At 36.7% G+C, this 22984-nt stretch overlaps 1 protein-coding gene across 4 annotated transcripts in view; it reads right to left on the reverse strand.

Annotated features, from left to right (window-relative positions):
* Nucleotides 1-597: 597 nt before the first annotated feature.
* xpo1b (exportin 1 (CRM1 homolog, yeast) b) overlaps nucleotides 598-22984 on the reverse strand; it is a 29479-nt gene continuing 7092 nt past the window's right edge. For 2 of the 4 annotated variants that reach the window (XM_032553185.1, XM_032553186.1), the window contains 23 exons: nucleotides 22086-22158; nucleotides 20210-20258; nucleotides 19655-19716; nucleotides 16532-16576; nucleotides 15956-16137; nucleotides 13121-13169; nucleotides 12914-13033; nucleotides 11970-12098; nucleotides 11735-11893; nucleotides 11448-11645; nucleotides 10720-10858; nucleotides 9395-9576; nucleotides 8431-8587; nucleotides 8168-8331; nucleotides 7176-7310; nucleotides 6902-7091; nucleotides 6498-6604; nucleotides 5807-6001; nucleotides 5554-5722; nucleotides 4152-4286; nucleotides 3244-3403; nucleotides 3064-3160; nucleotides 598-1954 (listed from right to left, as the gene is read on the reverse strand). In XM_032553185.1, coding sequence (XP_032409076.1) covers nucleotides 1808-1954; nucleotides 3064-3160; nucleotides 3244-3403; nucleotides 4152-4286; nucleotides 5554-5722; nucleotides 5807-6001; nucleotides 6498-6604; nucleotides 6902-7091; nucleotides 7176-7310; nucleotides 8168-8331; nucleotides 8431-8587; nucleotides 9395-9576; nucleotides 10720-10858; nucleotides 11448-11645; nucleotides 11735-11893; nucleotides 11970-12098; nucleotides 12914-13033; nucleotides 13121-13169; nucleotides 15956-16137; nucleotides 16532-16576; nucleotides 19655-19716; nucleotides 20210-20258; nucleotides 22086-22154 — 3039 coding nt within the window. In that variant the 5' untranslated portion in view covers nucleotides 22155-22158 and the 3' untranslated portion in view covers nucleotides 598-1807. The remainder of the gene's footprint in view (nucleotides 1955-3063; nucleotides 3161-3243; nucleotides 3404-4151; nucleotides 4287-5553; nucleotides 5723-5806; nucleotides 6002-6497; nucleotides 6605-6901; nucleotides 7092-7175; nucleotides 7311-8167; nucleotides 8332-8430; nucleotides 8588-9394; nucleotides 9577-10719; nucleotides 10859-11447; nucleotides 11646-11734; nucleotides 11894-11969; nucleotides 12099-12913; nucleotides 13034-13120; nucleotides 13170-15955; nucleotides 16138-16531; nucleotides 16577-19654; nucleotides 19717-20209; nucleotides 20259-22085; nucleotides 22159-22984) is intronic. The other 2 variants (XM_032553184.1, XM_032553183.1) reach the window with 2 other exon arrangements.

The raw sequence follows: 22984 nt of genomic DNA on the forward strand, positions 1-22984 counted from the left end.
TGGATGGACAAATGGGTAGATAATGGACAACAGGTGGACAAACCGACGTTTGGATAATGGATGGATGAATTACAAATAGATGAATAAACATTCCCATGATGAAAATTTGAAATTTTCTATCAACAAATTGTAGATGGTTGATGAAAAATTTGACAAACGGACAGGTAGGAATGGAGGAGGTCAGTTTGACCAATCCTTGTTTAAAGGAAAAATTGGTCAAATAGACAAGTAGTTAGATGATTGGAGGGTTGGACAGATGGACAGGTAGATGTATGATGAGGAATTGGAGTGGTAGAGATGGAGGAAATCACTTTGTCCAAGTTTTGTCCAGAGCCCTGGACAAATGGACACATAGAGATGAAGATTAGTTTGACCAACCCTTGTCTAGAGGATTGGACAGTTATACTTGTAGAGATCAAGGAGGATTGGACAAATGGACAAGTAGCTAGATGATTGAACAAATGGACAGGTAACTACGTCATTGGAGAAGTGTATTGATAGATGATTGAGACAATATATAGAAGAGTCAGAAGTGGAATCAAAGTACTTTTTCCCATCCCACCCTCGGCTGTGGGAATGAAGACACCAGGCCCAAGCCGTGGTTATAAAATTCTCAACTTTAATCAGTTCAAAAAGTTCACAACAAAGTAACACCTCGAGAAGGGAGATTAGCCGTTAGCGATTGGGTGCTTATTTGGATTTATACATTCTTTCTCAATTAAACTCGTTGGCAATTCAGGATCTACCAGGTTCAAAAAGCGTCTTTGTTTATTTGGACAGAACTTTAAATCAGCTACAAACAAAATATCCAAAACAAAATAGAAAATTAAATGTAAACCCATATTTATTTATTTATTAAAATTTGCTCTGTCAGGTAGTGTCCTGACGCACTACTGCATGGTAAACAATCTAAATTAGTACAGTTCAAAAAAATAAAATGGTGAAAGCCATCTGAGTTAAACAGGAGTCGTTATAAAGAAGCGACCAACCAACCAGAAACCCATAAATACGCCCCGCCTCGTCCGGAAAACATCCCCATGATGAACAATCCTCTTAGAGGAAAACGAAACGCCGATGTCGACTGAGCGACAGCACACACACGCACGCACACACCCACAAAAAAAAGAATAAAAGAAAAAACAGTGTTCCCATGGTATTCAAGATGCTATACAATTGGGATGATATGCACAAATCCGGTTTAGTTTTCCCTAAAAACGAACAAAAAAAGAGGAAAAAATACCCCCTGCTGATAGCAGGTTGGTTTTACTAGAACTTATGAGCAACAGAGCCTTCATTCGTTTTCTGTTAGATTCACATTCCAAGGAAACACGATCATCTGAAGCTTCTGCCGGCGCGACGCCGCTAACAGAAGATATTTACATACAAACACGTGTTGCAGAAAAAAACAAAAAAAAACAGGAAGAACTGGGAAACATAATCAAAAGGTAAACAAAAAACAAATCTTTGCCCTCCAACCGATTGTTACAAGTTTATCATGCAGGTCTGGGATGGACCAGAGACCACCGAAAACGTTACCGCCGGAAAGTTAATACGCAAAAAAGTCTCCATACAAAAACACAGAGTTATGTAAAAAGGGGCCACAGAGTGACGCGCTAATCATTTACAAGATATTATTGGCATTATTTTGGTCAACAAACATCCGGAGGAACAGCCCGCGCTGCAGAGGCTGGGCTGGGCTAACTCCCACCGTACGCCACCAAGTGCCTCTCTTAGGTTTTGTTGTGATCGGGGGTTTGTTGTTGTTTTTGTTGTTTGGATACTGTACAAGTTTTGCTTGAGCTGCAGCTCAGTCGCACATCTCCTCCGGGATCTCGTGGGGGTTCAGGATGCCTGGCACCGACATCTGGATCTTGTGTTTCTCCTCTTGGGCCTGACGGAGCGACGCTTCCCTTTCCTCCAGGAACAGGTCCGAGGTGTCCTCGCCTGCAAACTCCTGCAGAAAACATGGCGGTTAGCTCAGCTACAGGGCCGTTAGCTTAGCCAGGAAGTCAAAATGAAACACAAGGACATAGACAATCTTTCCTACGTCCTAAATCCGCTATGGATGCCTAGCAGTGTGATGTCACACACATAAGACAGCTGCTCTCTAACAATCACTAGCATTGGTTTTAGCTGTTAAATTGTTAATATAACGCGCTAAATCTTAAATGTACACTTGATATATAAGAGAAGGGACGCAGTGCTTTGCTACTAAATTTCAACACTACCACAACTTGGTCACATGGTCAGGAAAAAGTTTTAATTAAGAAAAAAAGTAGCGAGGGAGAGGGAAGTAGTTCAGATATGCTAACTTGACTATGACAACCTTGACATGTAGATGTGTTGTGGAATTCAGTGTGTTTCGGTTCAGTTAAAAAATAAAAAAGGGTGACTTAAACACCAACTCTGGCAGATCATAAGTAGAGCAGGTGTTTAAATGATCTAATCAACCAACCCAATGTTAGATTAGCTAACAGCAGCGCTAGCTAATCAACCACCAGAGTGTTTGAGTAGCTAATCAGCCACTAATCTAGCACCAGACTGAAGTCTCATCATCCAGTTTTTGGTAGGAAAAAGAGAAAAGTGATACTTATTGCAACAGGTCTACTGGTTTCAACTATAAATAATAATAAACTATTGCACTTTGTTAAAAAAACTTTACACAGAAATCTTTTAAAACATATTTCAAGCTTTTGTCAAGATTTTGTTGCATTTCTTTTGCTAATTTTAAACGTTGTATAATTTAAGAAAGATTTTTTATTAGTCAGTGTTTTGTGATTTAATGAACAAACGTTACTAACCTAATAATATTCAAGCATTTTCAAGGACCTTGCTAACAGAGAGGACGTGTTTGATTTCCTCGTGTCGATCAGAGAAACTGATTTATTCCAACAACAAACTAGCTGAGGCCGTTCTATAGGCGTCAAAGAGAAACCCGACCATGTGAGCGCGAGTTATTTGTGGAAACAACAACTAAGCAGGAAGCTATGCCGTCTCTGATAACCTCTGGGAGAAAGAACAGCAGCAGAGTGACATCGATTCATAAAAACGAGCAAACCTCACCTTTATCTGCACCAGGAAGTCCCTCAGGTGCTCCTTGAACGCAGGAATGTCCTGGTTTAAACTGAACAGCCCCGTCACAAACATCTTCACCTGAGCGCTGTGACGGACGGAAGCACAAACATCCATGAACGTGAGCAAACGCTCGCCTAAAATCACAGGGTTTGTGGCGCTTGGACTCACTCCTGTAGGTGGGGGAACGCCGTCTTCAGCAGGTTGGCCACGTATTCCTGGATGAACACCTGGTTGTTGGTGGGACTGCCGGGGTTCAGAGCCACCGTGATCTTCCCTTCCTCCACCAGGTTGAACATGTAGGCTAGGATGGACGCGTGCATCGTCAGACCTGCGAGGAACGGGAAGACTTTATTATCGCTTTTATTCATCTTTAACCACAAATCAAACCTCCGGTCACTAGGTGGCAGCAGTGATCAAATTAACCGACTGCCTGTTCAAACCAGTAGAAGACCTAGACTGAGTTTAAACTCCAATTAATCAGCTACTAAAATAATAATAATATAAAATAAACAAAGGCTGTTGGTTTGTTATATAATATAAAATAACGGAAAACTTGTTTGATCGATTAATAATTTGATTAATTGATTAACCATTTTATTGACTAATTATTAATTAAATGATCGAATAACAATTACTTAATATAAAATTAATTGATTAATGTTTAATCAATTAATCATTTGATCATTATTTGTACAATTTTGTCTTAATTACTGCTCTGAGTGTTGTTCTTTCAGCAATCGGCTGTTTGAGTCTGTATTCTCCAGTTAACTGTCAACCAAATTAGTTGACTATTATTCCAATAATCAAATAATCGTGTTTAAGCCTTACAATCGGTACTCCATAAATATCTGCTTTTGTTGCGCCCTTTTTTTCCACAAATGTCACCATCAGTTAAAAGAAAATGCATCCATTTTTAGCAAGATATTTGTTTTATTTTAAAACCTCAATAAAAATGAAATAAACCTGTATTTATTTAAAAATAAACACAGTTCTCGGTATGATTGGTTTGATTGTTTCAGCTCTAATTTCAATGCAGGAACTTTAAAAGTTTGTGTGTTTTATTTGTGTGAACTCACCAGCGGTGTGTGACGTGTCGGTGACCACGGAGAAAATGTGCTGCAGGATGTCGCAGAAGTACGTCTGGTAGAAGCTCTGCGCCGCGGCTTCCTCCTGCGCCACGTTCTGCAGCATCGTGTAGAGAATCTGCAGACCTGGAGGAAAATAAACACTTCTAGAGTTCCTGACGTAAAAAATAAAAATCTACAGCTGGGCTTTAGTCCATCGTAAACATGGCTGCTGCATGGTCCAACATGTCTCTGCAGAGTTACTGTCAATAAAACAAAAATGGCGTCCAAGGATGATGGAGTTGATGGAGGTGGAAATCAGGGTTTAGTAATTCAGTCAGGATAAATCTTTGGGGTTTCCCCAACTCGAATTTAAGACTTTTTAAGATCATTATGAATGAAAACTATGAAACTTTAGACCTGGTTACATTCTTACTTTAATTACGGTTTCTTTTAATCTTTTTCCCAATTTGTCATTATCGCTGCATTTGCGGCTTTCGATTGTCTTTAGAGTAAGAACAGAGTTTCTGTCGCACCAAATGCTGCTCTTAGATTAGTTTTAGTTGTAGCAACGACGGCGGCCATTTTTCTAAGAAGCTAAGAGATCAAAACTTTGACATTTCTAGAGTCGGTTTGTGGCTCTTGGCAGCATCTTTGTGTTTCTCTCACTGTCCATGTCTCTTACACGGCAAAAACACAAAATATTATCAAGTATTTTTGGTCTATTTTCTATTGCAAATATCTAAGTACCATTGGAATAATACATAACTATCTTAAACCTAACTTTCCAGCAAGATATAGATGCTAGTTTTAAATAAATAATTCCTTATTATTGATGAAAAAGTACTTTTTTTAATGGCAGCTAAATTAACTTCTAACATTGAAAAAATGTCTTGTGATAAGTTAAATAATCTGCCAGTGAAACAGGTACTTTTTAATCAATAATAAGGAATTATTGACTTAAAACAAGCCTCTAGATTTTACTAAAATGTTACTTGTGTCTTATTTCAAGTTTACTAAGATATTTGCACTAGAAACTAGACCAAAAATACCTGGTAAGATTTTGAGTTTGTCCACAAAATGCCAAGCAACCAGCAAGAAATTTGCACTTAACCCATGATACATACAAAAAAGCTAGCTAGCTAGTTAGCAAGGGTGTAACAACGTTAATGAATGAACGCTCACGACTCAAAAGTTTTGCTTTGACAGAAAACTCCCACAAGAAAGAAAAAAAATTATAACATATTTAAGGCCAACTTATACTTTTAAAAATGAACTTAATACAATTTGAGGCCTTAATTTTAGAAACATAAATTTAAGGCTTAAGTGACGCAGACATCCTGATTTTAGCGGCGTTTGTAAAATCCAAATTTTTCGTTGAAAAAGTTTGTTTGGGGCGTTTGCGGTTTCCTACCGGTGTCGGCCACGTTCCTCATGGTGTGTTTGAAGGCCCAGATGATGGAGTCCAGCACCAGTTTAAACTGGGCGGGAGGGATGGCGAGGAATGCTGGGAAGCAGTGAGAGTTCACCGCTTGCAGTAAGTAGAAGAAGTGGGTTCTGTGTTCTGGATACTCCTCAAAGTTCTGCTCCATTAAAACAAACAAAGTAATTATTGTAAAATGTACATTTTAGAGACGTAATTTGGGTCTGTTGGTGGTTTTTCCCACCTTGTTGATCATGTTTAGCGTGCACTCAAACACGGCGTCGAAGATCTGCGGGATCTCGCTGGTAATGTGACCTCCCAGCTTGTTGACGATGGTTGCCATGGTGCTGAGAACCTCAGGCTCTCGGGCCGCCGGAACGTTGCGCTGATAGTCGATGAGGACGGCGTCCAGGAGCGGCGGCACGAAGTTTTCTCCGACCTGGATGGAGAAGAAATGCCAGACCTTTCAGTAACACCAGTGGGAAAATACTAGGGAGTGTTAAAACTGTGGCGCGTGGGCCATTTGTGGCCCTACGACTGATTTTGTCTGGTCAATCAAAAGCCAGTGATTGGTAATGATGGAAACGTTTTAAGTTTTATTTTATTAGAACAAATTAAAATTTAAAACATGGAAACTGTTAAAAGGTCTAAAACAAAGTATTTATGTTTTAATAAATACTTAGGTAGGACCAGAAATATCCAACAACTTTTACCAAAAGCACAAACTGGAGGCAACCAAACTACATTTAAACTTTGCTGAACATAGCGAGTGTTTTTAAAGATTGTTGCTGATTGTACATAAACATAAAAAAAGGGTAAAATATGTATTATTTTCCCTTCCACTTCAAAAAATTACTCCCTGCTTTTTGTCGGTTAAACATTCAATCCAAATAAAACAAAATAATTTTATTATTGAAGGAGGTGTGGTATCTCACCATCTGCGGGTCGTTCGATCGGCTAACCCAGCCTGAGATCAGTTTCAGCGTCTCTCGTTTCACCGTCCTCATGCTCCGGATCAGCGGCTGCTTCGTCACCATCTCACCTGCAGCAGAGCAACGGGTCGCACACGGTGAACACATCGCTTCAAACTCAGAGAAAGATTCGTTACGTTCGCAAAGGTAAAGCAGGGTTTAGACCAGGGGGGTTCAAAGTGCGAGGCGGGAGCTTTATTCTCATAATTATATGACTTTATTGTCGTAATTTTATTTTATTTATTTTCTTACCGAGGCTCTAATACTCTTTTGTATTTTTACTCTCAAAAAGTTTGTCCACCCTGGTTTAGACTCCGTCTGTCCTGTGCGCCGCTAACAGTGACGAGAACCCAGTGGCATGTGCATACCCATACCGTTGGTCTGAATGGCGGCAGAGATGTTCTCGCTGAGGCACTTGTAGACGTTGAGCATGTCCAGGTAGATCCGGCCCAGCTGGATGACGAACGGGTGACCCACGGCCTTGCAGGCCCGGACGTTGGTCTTCAGGATGCTGCCCAGCTGCTTCACCGTCTCCGGGTCCTTCAGGATGTCGACGTTCTGCAGAGAGGCGGCACCGGTTACCACTCTGTACGTCGTTTTTGTTTGTTTGTTTTTCAAACAGGAGGAATGTTGTTGACTAACCTTGGTGGCCTGCTGGATGATGCTGTCCCACACCTGATTGGGCAGCAGCATGTATTTTTCTATCAAATGCTCCTGGACCGCCTGGTCCGTCTGGGCTCCGATCATATAACCCACCGCCTCGTAAAACGTGTGAACCTGATCAAAAACAGGACAAACATGCATGAAATGCTGGCATTTTTATAACAAACAGAACGACGTCGATCTGGAGACTTTTACTCAGAAGTCGACTTTGCTGCACCAAAATCAGCTTTTAATTAATTAATGAAATTCAGCAGAAGGTAGCAGGTTTTTGAAAGACAGTGACTAAAATTTAGCTTTATTAATTGAGAATAAATTTACTGAATCAAGTCCAAAATAATAATCAAGTCCAAGATACTTTTATTTTAATACAGCACATTTGCAAAACTATTTTAAACGATGAACAGAGGTGGGTAGCAGCTAGTTACATTTACTCAACCACACATACTTGAGTAACATTTTTGAAAAAATAAATTGTTTCAGGAGTATTTTTACTAATTTTATTATGAAGTAGCGCTAATCTTCAGTAAAATTTCTGGATTTTCTATCCACTGAATGAAAAACAAATATGTTTTAACCATAAACTCACCAGACTCAGACACACACCTGCAGTTTCTGTTAAAGTTTCATCAGTTTTTTATTGAAAGAAACTGATTGGAAAGATTTGTTTTTGGCTAATCTGCTGGCTATTTTTGTGGATTAACAGATTAATACATAGATATCAAAAGGTGCCCATTGCCTTTTTTGTCTGTACTAAAGCTAAAACTGAACATGTATAGAAATATTTAAAGTTTTTTTTCTTCCATCTTAGATGCAAAATATGTATATTTTGGCTTAATTACTCATCTGAATATGCTGCTCTTTCAGCAAAATTGTCTTTTTTGAATTTCCTCCTTTTAACTATTATTCGATCACTAAATTATCTAACAACTCAATAATCAGTTAATCATGATTAATAATAGTCTGGAGCTGACCTGCTGCGGCTGGAGGTCGCAGATGATGGTGTTGATGTTGTTCAGGATCTCGTCGATGAACGGCATCACCTCGCCCACCTGGACCTGGATGAAGTGGCGTCTGCACTTCTGCGCTATCTTGATGAAGGTGTCGCACGCCATGTCCTGGACGCCGTCGTGGGTCTCTGAGAAACAAGAAGACAGAATATATTTTAAAAATCTGAAAAATAATTCCCCTTAGCTCCACCTGGGGATGAAAAAGGCTTTTGGTTCTTTATTTTTACCGTGCATGAACTCAAACAGCTTGTTTACGACGGTTTTAAGGAACTTCCAGTGAGCTCTGAGGAAGCGGGGATACTGGCCGACGATGTACATGATGTTGGAAGCGATGATGGCCTTGTTGTCTTTTCCTCTCTTCTGCTCACACAGACCCAACAGATCCTAAAAAAACAAAACACAACAGATCCTTTAAGATGTGTTCTCACTTACAGCTGCAACTAACAATTATAATCAGACTAAAAAATTTGGCAAATTTTGCAAGCGTTTTGTTTAAATTTTTTTTATATATACAAGATTAAAATATGTTAAAAGATGCAAATAAATAAATAATTCAGTACCTTTATTAGATAATAATAAAAACGTTTTATTGCCTGAAATGTAACAACATAGCCTTTCTTTCTGCTCGACTTATCAATTTAAATGAGAAATATAATTCTTCTTTAACGGAAATTGCTATGAACAAATTGTTTTTATTTTAATTTCATATTAAGTAGGGCTATAAGCATCCACATTAATTATTGTATTAAACCTTGTTGATATTAGTTTTATGAAATAAAGTTCTTATTTTTGCTGCTGGGAATAGACTCAAAGATTAGAAAAATTAACAAGAAGAAATACCTCTGGAATCCGTTTTATTATTTTGTCTCATTAAAGAAATAAAATGCAAAAAGTAAAAGTTTGCATACTTCTACAATAATCAGGAGCTTTGTTTGGTTTTATTTCTTCCATTTGTTTCAGAAATCGCCGTTGAATCGTCCTGACTTTAAGTTACTTTATCTTCAACTAATTACCCAAAAAGTTAGAAAACTGGCTTTTATTAAGACAAAAAAGTGTCTCTTTGTTCCATTAAAATATTGCTTGATTTACTGCTGAGTTTATAAAAAAAAGTATTTGGTATTTTGGCCCTTATTGCAAAACATTTTGACACCCCAGATTTATGTTAATAAGAAAATGATTTGTATATTTTACCTTAATGACAGTAACGAGGAATCGCTTCTCGTCTTCCTCGTGCATGGCGCCGCTGATGGACCCGATGGCCCAGCACAACGTGTTGAGGTTTTTCCAGGACCATTCAGACCCGTTCACCTGGTTGTGAAGCTTCTCCGTCATGATCCGCTCTGTGTCCGCGTAATCCAAGTGAGTCAGGTAAACTGCAGGAGGGCGAAGCGACACGAGGTCAGACGGAGTGAAGCGCCGAACCAACAGATAGTTAAATCACCTAGAACTTTGAAAATATGAGACAAATTACTCAGAGGTTTTTGTGTTATTTTCCTGAACGGTTTTGGGTGCAGCACCCCCACAGGTGAGGAGGGCAACAGGTTTTTCAAACAGGTTGGTTTGTTTGACGCAGTGCAGCATGAAAGCAAACCGCCTAAAAACCTTAAACTGAAGTCTGGAGCGATTTGAATGCATATGTGAACACCAAGCAGAGCAGAGACTGCTCCAAAAGCAGGAAGTGGACAATAAAGCAGGGAATTCTGGGTAAATACAACCAAAACAAACGGGCTAGTGTAGCGCTAGCTGGAGAAACGGGTTGTGGTTTTTTTGTTTTTAACCAAAGACACCAGAGAAATAAGGCAACCGTTAAAATTTGTTTACATTTTGTGAAGAAGGTCTTCTTCATAGGTTTTTGTGTGGTTTTCTTCATTAGTTCTTGGTGCAGCGCCACTACAGGCGGGGAGGGGAACAGGTATTTCAAACGGTTCAGTTTGTAAGCCTAAAAACCTTGGTTTCAGTTCGGGTGAAGTGAACTCTGGTTCAAATGCATATGTGAACGGCAAGCGGACCAGAGACCGCTCCAAAAGCAGGAAATGGACTACAGCGCAAGGTATTCTGGGTAAAATACCCCCAAAACAAATGCACGAGTCTAGCATTAGCAGGAGAAATTTATTATGGTCTTTTACCAAAGACAAAGACCCTAAAATCTGATACTAATCCATTTTTGTTTACATTCTGTGGAGGAAGTTGCGCTAATTGCCTTCTTAAGTGGTTATAGGTGTAGCGCCCCCCACAGGCGAGGAGGGGAAAAAGTTTTGTCAAGCGGATTGGTTTGTTTGACAGTGCAGTGTGAAAGCGAACTGCACCACCTGAAAAATGTAACAAATGTTGCAACTTCGACCTCCAATCAAACTGTGTAATAACATTCTGGGTCCATGCTTAAGGCCAGATTTACTAATGTCATACGATAATAATCTGATTAAATTAGTAGAACCTGAAGACAGCAATAATAAACCTGTCCTTAAGAATCCCTGCAGAGAATGTGAACTCCAGATGCCCCAGTTATCAGCTCATACCCAGGGTTTCCCTCATGTTCTTGTAGAGGTTGATGGAATCCGTGTCCTTCATGAACTCCCGGACCACCTCCCCCTGGTCGTTCTCCACCACCAGCACTTCCTCCGGCTTAGCCATCCGACTCACCATCAGGAGACGCACCTGCCGCGGGATATAAAAATCATCTGTCGGGACATGCATACTTCAGATGTATAAATTTACTTTAAGGCATTACCAGAGGGGGGAAATATTTACTCTACTTTAGAGGGTGCTGATTTATGAGTGCCAATGCAAGTTGGGTCTCTTTTTGGCAGCAACGCGTCTTACAGCGGTGCCAAATAATTCTAGTGTGTCTGTGAGTTGAGACGCTGCAGGATTCAAAAGGTTAAAGCTTCTCAACCTCGTCCGTGTCAACTGCTCTACGTCATGATTCATTAATAAAACAATAAGTATGCAAAAGCATCGCTGTCAACATCTCAAAACTCTGCACAGCAGTTACATCATGCATTCAGAGCCCATACAGTCGTCATGGGCACAAATCTGCTTTTATTTCAGAGCTTTTGTTAATTATTTGACACAAACGACTCGAGTGATTTTATAATAAGAATCAGATGCAAAAGCTGCAAATGGACATTTAAAAACCCATTAGTGAGAAAATATGTCTTTGTACTTATTGTGCACATTTATAATACGTAATCTTAGCCATTTTCAACCCAAAAGGAGAAACAAGAGACGCGAAATTTTGCTGCACCTTGGAGAGAACGGGGAGATAGAGCTGTCTGCGAGGCGGCACATCAAAGTGCTGGTTGCCCGAGAGCAGGGGGGACGTAGACGTGGAGAACGGACTCTCTCTGTAAAGTTCAGCAGCCAAGTGGTTCCAGTACTCCAGACAAATTTTAAAGATCTCCGTCTCTTCAACCTCCGACACCAGGAGCATGTAGTGGAGTGCCTGGATGAGAAAGGCGAGTTGAGATACAGACGTTACATCTTTAATTTGATTTTTTTCCTTAAAAATAAAGCCTGAGAACTTCCTCCCACCTCCATTAGTGTCTCTCTGAGGTTGAGCCGCTTCTCGATGAGCTGCCCGTGCTCTTTGAGGAACGTGCACAGAAACAGGCTGAGGTTCTGGATGAAGTTCTGCTCGTCGTCTTTCCCATTGGCGTAGGCCAGTCGGATGTTGGTGTTCAGCGGCAGCATCTTAACAGAGACGTTTCTCGGTAAAAATCCGACTATCAGACGGCAGGAAAATGAAAAAAGTTTGGGTTCAACCCACCTGTTTGAGCTGACACATGGTCAGAGTGAAGAGGGTAACAAACTGCTCCTCGTACTGGCTCACGCTCACGCCGGCGATCTCCGTCAGGCACTTTAACGTCACGTTTCGGAACATGGGAACGTTCAGGAACTGCAGGGAGATTTCAGATGTTCAACAAACTAACTGGGTTTTATATAAACTGAAAAACAAAAAAGTATCAGGTGGGAGAGTTACTCAAAATCAGAGTTGGGTAGTAACTAGTTGTATTTACTTTTGATTTAGTCACTTTTTTGAAAGAAATTTAATTTTTGGAGTATTTAATTATTTATTTTGAACAGACAAAGGTAAAATCAGAAAAAAAAATAAAACAAATGATTATGCCCGTTGAATGCAATTTTATATAATCTGATCGAAAAGCAGCAGGGAGACGATACAAGATGATCTTAAGATTTCCTGCCCCTCTCATATTTAATTATCCCCACACTGAATGACAATTATATGTTTTTACTAGACTGTACTTTTTCCTTTTTTGAAACTAAGCTATAATTTTTACTTGAGTAATTTTACTATGAAGTATTTCTATTCTTATTTGAGTAAAATTTCTGGATTTTCTGCCCACTGAATGAAAAACAAACATGTTTTAATCAAAATTCACCAAACAGATACACATCTGCAGTTTTGGTTAAAGTTTCATAAGTTTTTTTCTTGAAAGAAACAAATTTGGAAACAATTTCTTTTGCCTGATTTTGTTATTATTTGATACCTATATGAATTATTGTCATTTCTGTCCTTAAAATACCGAAATTTCCACTTAACTTTATATTTTGGTACATTTGATGTTGTAATTTTTAAATATTAAATTAAAAAATGTTTTACTTTTGGATGGCTACTTTTTACTTTTACTAGAATAACAAGTAAAAGCAGTGCTACTCTTACTTGAGTACATTTATTCATGTAATCCCCACCTTATACACCAACGTGCTGATTAGTTTGGTTTCAAAGATGTATCCCAGTGGGATCCAGTTGAGGAAACGCAGGAGCGTCTCCAGGGTAGCGTGGACCAAAGGGGCATTCTGGGAGTTTTCCTAAAGGGCAAACAAGGACAAAAACATGTGAAAACCAAACTGGTATGTGATGGATCATAAACTAAGGAGATGAGGTGAATATCATACCATGACAAACTGGCAAAGCTGGAAAATCTGGGAGAATTCATTGCACATGCTGAAAGGAAAAGAAGACATTAAAGAACATCAGCATTCATAAAACCAACAAAATAAACGAGAAGGTTGGAAAAAGTCACCAAGGTCAGACTGAGGAATTTAACCTCTCAAACCCTTGGCCTCTTCTTGAGGGAAAATATGCCCAAATTAATTTAATACATCGCAGCAAGAACAAGGTTTATTTGAAATGTTCTGGTGTCAAAATACTGAAAAAATATTAGAGGTCTAAACATTTCCGCCTCAAAACGATACATTTTGCTGTATGATAAATTGTCCATAAAGTTATTGCGATTAGCGATAATATTGTTGTTCAGCGACTATTTTCAACTAAAATAATCGCATAATAATGGAAGAACAGATTCTCAAAGATCAATAAACTTTAAATTCTAATGAACATTTAACACCGAAACTTTAAGAGATTTTAAATATCCAAAATAAACAAAGCAAAAACAACAAATAAAATGAATTATGAAGTCTTTGTAAACAAAATTGTCCTTCAAAGAAAAGGTTTAGTTGACACCAAAGCATCAAACTGAAGACATTTGCCGTCCAGTTTTTGGTAGAAAGTGGGAAAAGAAAAAAACAATAAATCACCCGATGGAAATTATTGAGCTCGTTTTAATTTATCATGCAATTAACTGATTTATTGCTTATCGCGATATCAATAATTAACAATTCGTTTGTTTGTTTTAAATCTCTGGAAAACTGGTGGCATTGGCTTTCCAGTTTTATCCAATTTTCACTCCTCGCCATTGTTGTTTTATTTTTAAGCAGTTGTGAGGCAAAGTTTAAAACTTTAATCTGCTGCTGCGGAACTTACTCGACAGGCTGTTGCTAGGTAACCAAAGAATTGGTGAGTTGCTAGGTAACCAGAATGAGTGAGTGAGTTGATTCCACCAACTTAGCTCTGCTGGCTGTGAGGTTGAGTGGCTGAAGTCTCTCCTCTGCCTACATTTCGCAGAATGCTGTGTGGTTCTGGATCAGAGTTCAGTGAATATTCTATCAGATGTATCATATATTGATCATGTGTTTATTGTGATGCATTATTGATTTATTTTCTTGCTCTAGTTCTCTCATTATCCTCACTTCTCTGTTTTTCTTCTTCGCATCGGGTCACAAGTGTGAGAAGCGGATTTTTGGGCTGTGAATTATTGAACCCAGATATTTAGTCGTACAGTTTGAGCTAAAATATATTCCCCAGCTTTAGGCTACCCCCAAGAGATTTTTCTTTATCACAAGTGCATCTCAAGTTTAACTGCAATATTTTATAGAAAACCTTCCTCTGACGGTGAGATTAATGAGTAATGTTGAGGATATTTAGTTGGTTCTAGAGTGCAGTGTTGATCAAATCAGTCCAGCGTTAGATTCAATGTTTTTATGTGGGATATTGGGGTTGATCTTCGATCCAAAGCTCCACAACAGTCCTGTATTTTGTTGTAAGTTTCTGCTTACAACCAAATAGTTGTTGCATAATTAGATTTTCAGGGGACAATTGTCTCACATGAACATCCTGCGGAAGAGACAGTCAGCCTGCTGCTTGCTCAGCATGTCCTTTTTTGGAGACATTTCAGTTTATTGAGGGTAAACAAGACAGCTTGTTAATTTTTTTAAGAAGGTAACTTGAAAAATAAACAATTTGAATCGCTAACCGCCTGATGGAAGACTCCAAGACTATAAATAGTGTAGAAAATAAGACTATTTATAGTCCAGAACAACACAGACTTCTGTAACAGTGATACTACTATGAAATGATAAACTGTTTAATTGCCTTGTTTTACTTTAACAGCAGTCTTGTTTATTGTAGTCAAAAACAGCAAAGTACAAACAGAAAGGTATTAGTCACCTTTGCTCATAAGGTAAATAATTATTTTTTCTTCTGATTGTAGCGGTTTTTCATCTCAACCTGGAATGGCTGCATTCATCAACAAAAGCATAAAGTTGGGGGATTATCGTATTGTTTATCATTTATTGTGATAAATTCTGATTTATCGTTGTCACTTTTTTTTTTTTTTTTTGCCTGTAACTGTTACAAAACTAATTGTAATCATTTTGTTCCTTAACATACCAAAATTTTCACATAAATTTACATTTTGGTCCATCCCATGTTAATTTTAAGTATTACATGATTGGTAATTTGATCAGTTACTCAGTACTTGAGAAGACTTTTTACCAAATACTTTACTTTTGAGGAATTTCTTGAATGGCTACTTTTTACTATTACTTTAGTTAAAATATATTTGAAGTAGTTCTACTCAGAGTTGGGTAGGAACTAGTTACATTTACTTGAGGATTCATTTTTAAATTTTTTACTTTTATTAGTACTTTTGCTACTCTGTACTTCTTGAGTAATTTCATCATGAAGTATTTCTACTCTTACTTGAGTAAAATTTCTGGATTTTCTACCTACTGAATAAAAAAATTAAAAAACATGTTTTAACCAAAAGTTCACCAGACACAGACACACACATGCAGTTTCTGTTAAAGTTTCTTAAGTTTTTTTTATTGAAAGAAACAGATTTGGAAACATTTTCTTTTATCTGATTTTGTTACTTATACGATTTATTGTCATTTTCATTCTTAAAATACCAAAATTTCCACTTAACTTTCTATTTTGGTCAAGTAGTGCTATTCTCACTTTAGTAATTTGTTGAACTTTTTTAAAAATATAGTTTAAGTACAGCTACTCTTACTTGAAAACAATTTTTGGGTACTCTACCTAGCAGATGACAGCGACTTCATTCATTCATTCATTCCACAAACAGCAGCAGCAACATGTCCGACTCTCACCTGTCTTTCAGGTGCTTTGCCTTGACCTGGGTCATCTGTCCGCTGGAAAAGTCAAAGACTTCCTCACTGAGCAGCTTCAGGATGACCATGTTGTTCTGACAGAGGCTCTCGCTGGTGCGGCTGGCGCCTACAATGTCACTGATAAATGTGGGCCAGTGTTTGGGCCACTCCTGCTTTAGGATCTGTGAACACATTTTATTAAATGCATCAAAATCAGTCGAAGAAGAAAAAGGAACGTTTTCTACTGTCATAACTATAAAACTACCTTAATCTTGAAGTAGTTACTATAGTTTACTTTTTGTTTTCATTAAATAGGGTTGTATGTTCCTCTAATCAATTTAAAATAATATTTTTAATAGGGTGTAAATAGAATATACTGAATAACATCGATCATTTCAACCATAAAAACATTGTCAACTCTATTTCCCTTTATTTGGTCTGCTGTTTCACAATATAATGGCACCAACATTGGTCAGAAAATAAAGTTTTAAGAGACATGAATCAAAATTAATATGATATAAATCCAAAACTTGAGGATTTAATAAACATGAACTCTTAGAAAATTATTAAACTTACCTGAACCAGGATCATGTTCAGCTTTCCAATGTACACTTTCTCTTTCTACAACAGAGAAAAAAGGACATGAATAATGCTTTTATACAATAAAGTTGAACAAACTACATTATTAAACCAGTAGTTTTTGTAACAAATCTTTATAACGTTTATAAAGTTCAACTAAACCTAAATCATAAGCATAATTAATCATAACATTACAAGCTTCAGTGGCTGGTAAACTAACATTATTCCTAAAAATTCACCCACTAATTTGTTGATTATTTCAATCAAACGTCATTCGTAGAGCATTTTTTATACAACAGAGCAAAAATGACACATTAAAAATTAAGTAAAATAGCAAAAATAATTATAAAAAATAATGTTACAAAAGAAAAAGAAAAGTGGAAAAGAAATAAAAAAGTGTAAAAACAGGAGAAGAAAAAAAAGAGTTTGTAAAGAAAAACTGCTGAAAATCATGTTTTGCTTCTTTTTTTTGTTGGTCTGTCACAAATAATCCAGACAAATTTCACAGAAATTGTAGTAATTTTACAAACACAAAACACTTCCAGCCCTTTAAAAAGTCATCTTCTGCTTAAAGTTTTTTAAAATAGAGAACATTTCCTAGACAAATAGCAAAAAAGAAGAAAAAACAAGTAAAAATAAAAATATGCAAAGAATAATTTAATTAGAGTGGAGGAAGTATGGACACAATTATTTAGATTAGCATCCAAACTAAACTAAAATGCCATCCAGTTCAGTTTGTCCAGTAACACAACCACAAAGTAATACTTTAAAATAATTGTAACTTACTGGTTTCCTTCTTGTTTTTCAGTAAGTTTGGTGTCGCAGAACTCATTATTCTTATGTTATCTTAAAGATATACTGACCTCTTATGAAATGGTGCAGGTGTTGACTTTATGACATCAGAAACAAAACATCTCATTTATTTTAAAGTTCAGTAAAGTTAAAGGTCAAACTAGGCAGTCAGCTTCTCATTTATTCCATATTTGGATTTAACATTTTTGCATTTCTCTCCAGAATGAAGAGCAGAAAAGGTTTTGCTTCGTTTCCCATAAGAAGAATCAAAACATCTGAGCTTTTAATCCAGCCTGAGATGGACCGAGACATCCAATTTAACCCTGCGACCTTCTGCGACTGAAAACCCTGCAGCAGGCTGCATGTTCTCCACCAGGTTCTTTAACTGCCGCTTCTTTTCTCCAAGTATTCATATGCTGGGAATCTACTCATATTTTATCTCTATGTGGGATTTTATGTGACCGACAAACAAAAAGTAGGAAGTACCGTAATTATGAAAGAATGCAGAAATTTTATCCAGAAGAAATTTTCCTGGATGATAAATTGTTCCAGAAGTTATTGCGATAAAAGATTATATTGTTGTTTTGAGATTATTTTAAAGTAATAATAATGCAAGAACACATTCTCAAAAATGAATAAACTTTAAATTCTATTGACTGTTTAACAATGGAACTGGAAAACATTTTAAATATCCAAAATAAAAAAAACAAAAATAACAAACAAAATGAATTATTGAGTCTCTGTAAACAAAATTGTTGTTCAAAATCAGGATTAGTTGAGACGAAAACACCAAACTGAAGACTTTTACTATCCAGTTTTTATAGAAAGAGAGAAAAACTATAAATCGATTGAGCTTCTTTTCATTTGTAAACGCAATTGATTGATAAATTGATTTATTGCTTATTGTGGCAGGCCTAGCTGCAACTAACAATTAATTTAGTTACTGATTATTGTGACGATTCATCAAATAATTGTCACAATAATTTGACGATTATTTGATTTAAAAAAAACTGGCACATTCTGTAGATTTTTACATTTGAGCTTTTTACTAATAAATATTAAAATAGAAATAAATTAAAATATGCAAATAAACAAATTCAAGTTCTTTCTTAAATAAGAAAGTAAAACATTTTATTGCCTAAAATGCAACAATTAGCATTCCTTTAGTGTATGATTAATGATTTATAGCAAATGATGCAAGTAAAACAATATTTATAAAAACATCTGAATTATCAACCCTTTCTGCTTTATTTATTGATTGTATTTTTGGATTAACAGTTTAATAATTACATAGTTAAAGGTTTGGGGGTTTTTTTGCAAAATTTGAACCAGTTGAAGCTAAAATTGCTGTTTGAGAAGTTCTGGTTAGAACACATTTTACAGACTAAAGTTGTTTTTTTAGTTTCAAATGCAAAATGTATGTATTTTTTGTACAGTTTTGGCTTAATTACTCATCTGAGTATGTTATTTTAGCAAATGGCCTTTTTTGACTCTGTAAACTCCAGTTAACGATTAATCGATGACTGAATAAGTTGACGACTATTTCAATAATCTATTAATCGTCATTAATCGATTCAGCCCTACCTTTAAAACTTACATTCAAACTAGTTTTGCACATCTAGAAACAGAAATTTGTCCCATTTTTCATCGTCATTGGATTAAGAGTGTAGGTCTGGGCTTTAATTAGGCCTCTGGAACACATTAATATGCTGTAATCCAAACTGTTCCATTATAATTCTGGCTGTAAGTTTACGATTGGCTTCTTCGTTCCTAACAGGTTTTGGCCATGAGCCTCTTGTCTGCTTTCCTATTTAATTTCCCTTTGGGATCAATAAAGTATTTCTGAATTGATTTTGAATTTGATTAATGTTCTCCTTGTCTGGCCTGTCAGTTCAGCTGGATGGCCTCGTCTTTGCAGGTTTTCAGATAGTCCACCATATTTTCATTATTGGGATGTTTAAAGCTCATAATGGCGTTTTATAAGCCAAATCTGCTTTTAACTTCTGAACAACTCCCCCCCTCCCAACTTGTCAGCTGTGCTAAGTTACACACAGGTTGACAATTTTCCAGTTATGTGATCTCTGGAGGCAAACATTAGCACTAAACTTTATTGAAAGGTATTAGAGCAAAGAAAGGTTTCATGCATATATTAAAAACAGTTTTTTCAAAATTGCTGAAAAAGCATGTGATGTCTACTTTTGTTGATCTGTTATGTACAAATTTGTAATAATGTTGCAAAATGTGTAGATGTTAAAGGCACAAAACAGAAAACAGAGCTAACTTCCTAGACTACAGCACAATGTAAACATTATTTAAAGATTCACTCACCTCTACACTTGAAGCATCCGATGAAGTCTTAATAATGAGCCCAACAACATACTTTTTTATACCTGGCAAATACACAAAGGCATCAGAAAGAGAGCGTTAGCGTCGCCAACAACAACATTTATGTCAACATATTCTGACATGACGAGCTGCCTGAAGGAAATTACACAATAACCCTCAATCTGCTGGCATCAAGCTAACTACCTAACTTATCCCACATTTTTACACTTTTAAGAAAAGAAGGTGTGGCCTTCCACTTTCATACTGTTGCAAAGCCAATTGTAAACCACGAATATTTACTGCAACTACCACTGAACTGCTGCAGGGCAAAAACGTTTCGGTCAGTTCAGTGGAAGTTACATTTCCTTTGTGTTTTTTTTTTTTACATGCAAAACTATCAATGTGATAGGTATGTTTAAAAAAAAGAAAAAACACAAAGGAAAGAAACACTAAGTTTCAGCACCCTCGCTTTTGGCTGTGCTGGAAATGATGTGCTGGGGTGTGGTGAGAGGAGCCGAAAACGAGGCAATACTCTGACACAAGGGGGAAAAGACATACTTGCCGGTCGCCCTGCACTGGGTTTGCCACTTGAACAAAATTCAGGCATCTACGGTCAGAAGCAGGTAAGTCTTAGGTCAATGGGAAAAATGAGTTTTTAGTAAACTTATAGAAGAATGGAGGGAGGCAGAATCAATTGATTTGACATTGATTACCAATTCTTTTTTTCTCTCTCTCTTCAAAACAATAAAATTGAGGGCAATTATCAGTTATGTCTTTTTATTTTTTAAGCCTTAAAGCTGTTGGTGCTTAAAAAGCAAGCCGATGGGCAATTAGGCAGAAATTAAAATCTGGACATTAAGCCATTTATGGTGTTTTTCAGTAGCATAATCAGATTATTGTACCAACACAATGCACATACATGGCATCATCTGACGTTATGCATCTTTAAAAATCTACGATGGAGCATTAGGGCCAGGCTAAGATAAAAATCTAATTACGAGACTGAAGTCGCAACAATGTAAGAATAAAGTCGCAAGAATAGTATTATGAAAATGAAGTTGTAATAATCCCAAATTAAAGTCATAATGCAAGAATAAAGTCATCTTTACCTGATTAAAGTTGTAATAACGAGAGAATAAAGTCATAACGTGAGAATAAAGTCATAAAAATGTAAGAATAAAGTCGTTGTTACCAAATGAAAGTTGTAATAATGCAAGAATGAAGTTGTAAGTAATTTGTTGTAATATTACCAGAATAAAGTCATAATTCGAGAATAAAGTTTGTTACCAGATTAAAGTTGTAATAATTCAAGAGTGAAGTTGTATGTTAATAGTTGTAATATTACTACAAGAAAAACAAAGTAATACAAGAATAAAAATAAAGTTGTAATGTTATCAGAACAAAGTTGTGTGATAATAGAGTCACAGTAATACCAAAAGAAATTCATAATATGAGAATAAAGTCATATTACAAGAATAAAGTTGAATGACAATGAAGTCAGAATCACACCAAAATAAATTCATAATGAGAATAAATTGAAACATTTCCAGAGTAAAGTTGAAATAATGAGAATACAGTCATAATGTTATCAGAATAAAGTCACAATAAGTTATACTTTGTCATTTGTTTTACAAATAAGGAAATACTTTAATTTTTAACATATTATAACATTATCAGTGGAAGGACTTTTAAACGATCATAAAATAGTTGTTTTGAAGAAAGAACCACACGGTTTGCCAAACTGCTCACATTAGATCTTAAAAACTCTCTAATTTTATTTTCTAATTAAAACAACTTTTTCTATTAATCTACCAACTCTCTTCTGGTAATATTGCATCTTTGTGCTCATAATATAATGCCTACTCTCGTAATTAAAAATAAATAAATCTCTTAGCCTAGCCCTAATATTACTTCTACCAAAAACCTACCTCAGCTACACATCAAGGCAAAAATGAACATTGAGATTTCTGGAAAAGTCTGTCTCTCTTGTGACCAGAAAATTTCCCAAAAACTGCATAGGACTCTACAGGGAACAGTGGAGAGGGTAACTGCGTCAAACTACCCCTTCCTCACTCCCTATGACACCAAGAGGGCAAAGCAGCAGATCAGAACCATCAGATCCCAACAAACTGACATAAAAACTGCAAGCCAGGGTGCTACCATTTCATTTCATTTAAATAGTGACAGTATTCATGTACTTCTTTTAAGAGATGCCAACAAATCTAAGTGAATTTTAAAAAACTGCTGGAGTGTTTGAGTTTTAGTTGCTTTTTCTTCTAGCTGGTCCCAAAAGTGAGTGCAAGCCAGTGGAGCAGAAAACAGTCTAGCATGCTTAGCAGGGGAATACTCTTCAACATGGCAACCACACGTCACAACATTTAAACCCGCATTAAACGCCGAGTACTGTTACATCCACCACAGGATGAACGCTTACCTTCACATTGATTTCGGGGCAGAATCTTCCATCTTGTTTTGATAACTGTTTCCAGTATCTGAAGAGCATAGTACTGTAAAAATGCAACAAGGAAGCAGCATTAGCAAGGGAGAAAAAAAACTTTAACAACACTTGAGAACAAGAACTGTGTCACCTTAATACAAACCAAAAACAGTTTGTTGTGGCCTGGATTTCTAAAATTGATTGGACTGATCCATTTCATGCAGATTTTGCACCTTGCCTATGAAAGTCTCTACACAGAGCGTTACGCTGAAAACGCTGCAGATGTCCTGCTGTTACTTCCAGCGTCGCACCAGTTAGCAAAAGGCACCAAAAACATATGCCGACCTATTAACCATGCAGAGCGCAGACGCCTCAGATTGAGGTCAAAAATGCTACAAAAGGCCATCTCAGGTTGGGAATCAAGAACTTGCAATTGGATATTTCACAGCGTATCATTTCAAAATTAATTTTTTTAAGTAACTGAGGCTAAAAAGACATAAATAGCTCAGGAAAACTAAACCATAGCTTTATTAAAACTGCATAAAGGAGAAAGTGATGAAAGTTGTTACTTAACGAGACGAGAGACTAGGCCTGTCACAATAAGAAATAAATCAATTAATCGCATGATAAATTCAAACAAACCCAATAATTTCTATTTGCATAATTTATTGTTTCTCTTTCTACCAAAAACTGGAGGATAAAAGTTTTCAGTTTGGTATTTTGGTCTCAGCTAGCCCTTTTTCTGAAGGATAATTTTGTTCACAGACACTTCATAATTCATTTTGAAGTGTCTGTAAAAATATAAAATATTTTTTGATGTTTAAAATGTTTTCCAGTTCCAGTGTTAAATGTTCACTAGAATTTAAAGTTTATTGATTTTTGAGAATTTGTTGTTG

This window comes from Xiphophorus hellerii, chromosome 22 (assembly GCF_003331165.1).
Source record: "Xiphophorus hellerii strain 12219 chromosome 22, Xiphophorus_hellerii-4.1, whole genome shotgun sequence".
NCBI lineage: Eukaryota > Metazoa > Chordata > Actinopteri > Cyprinodontiformes > Poeciliidae > Xiphophorus > Xiphophorus hellerii.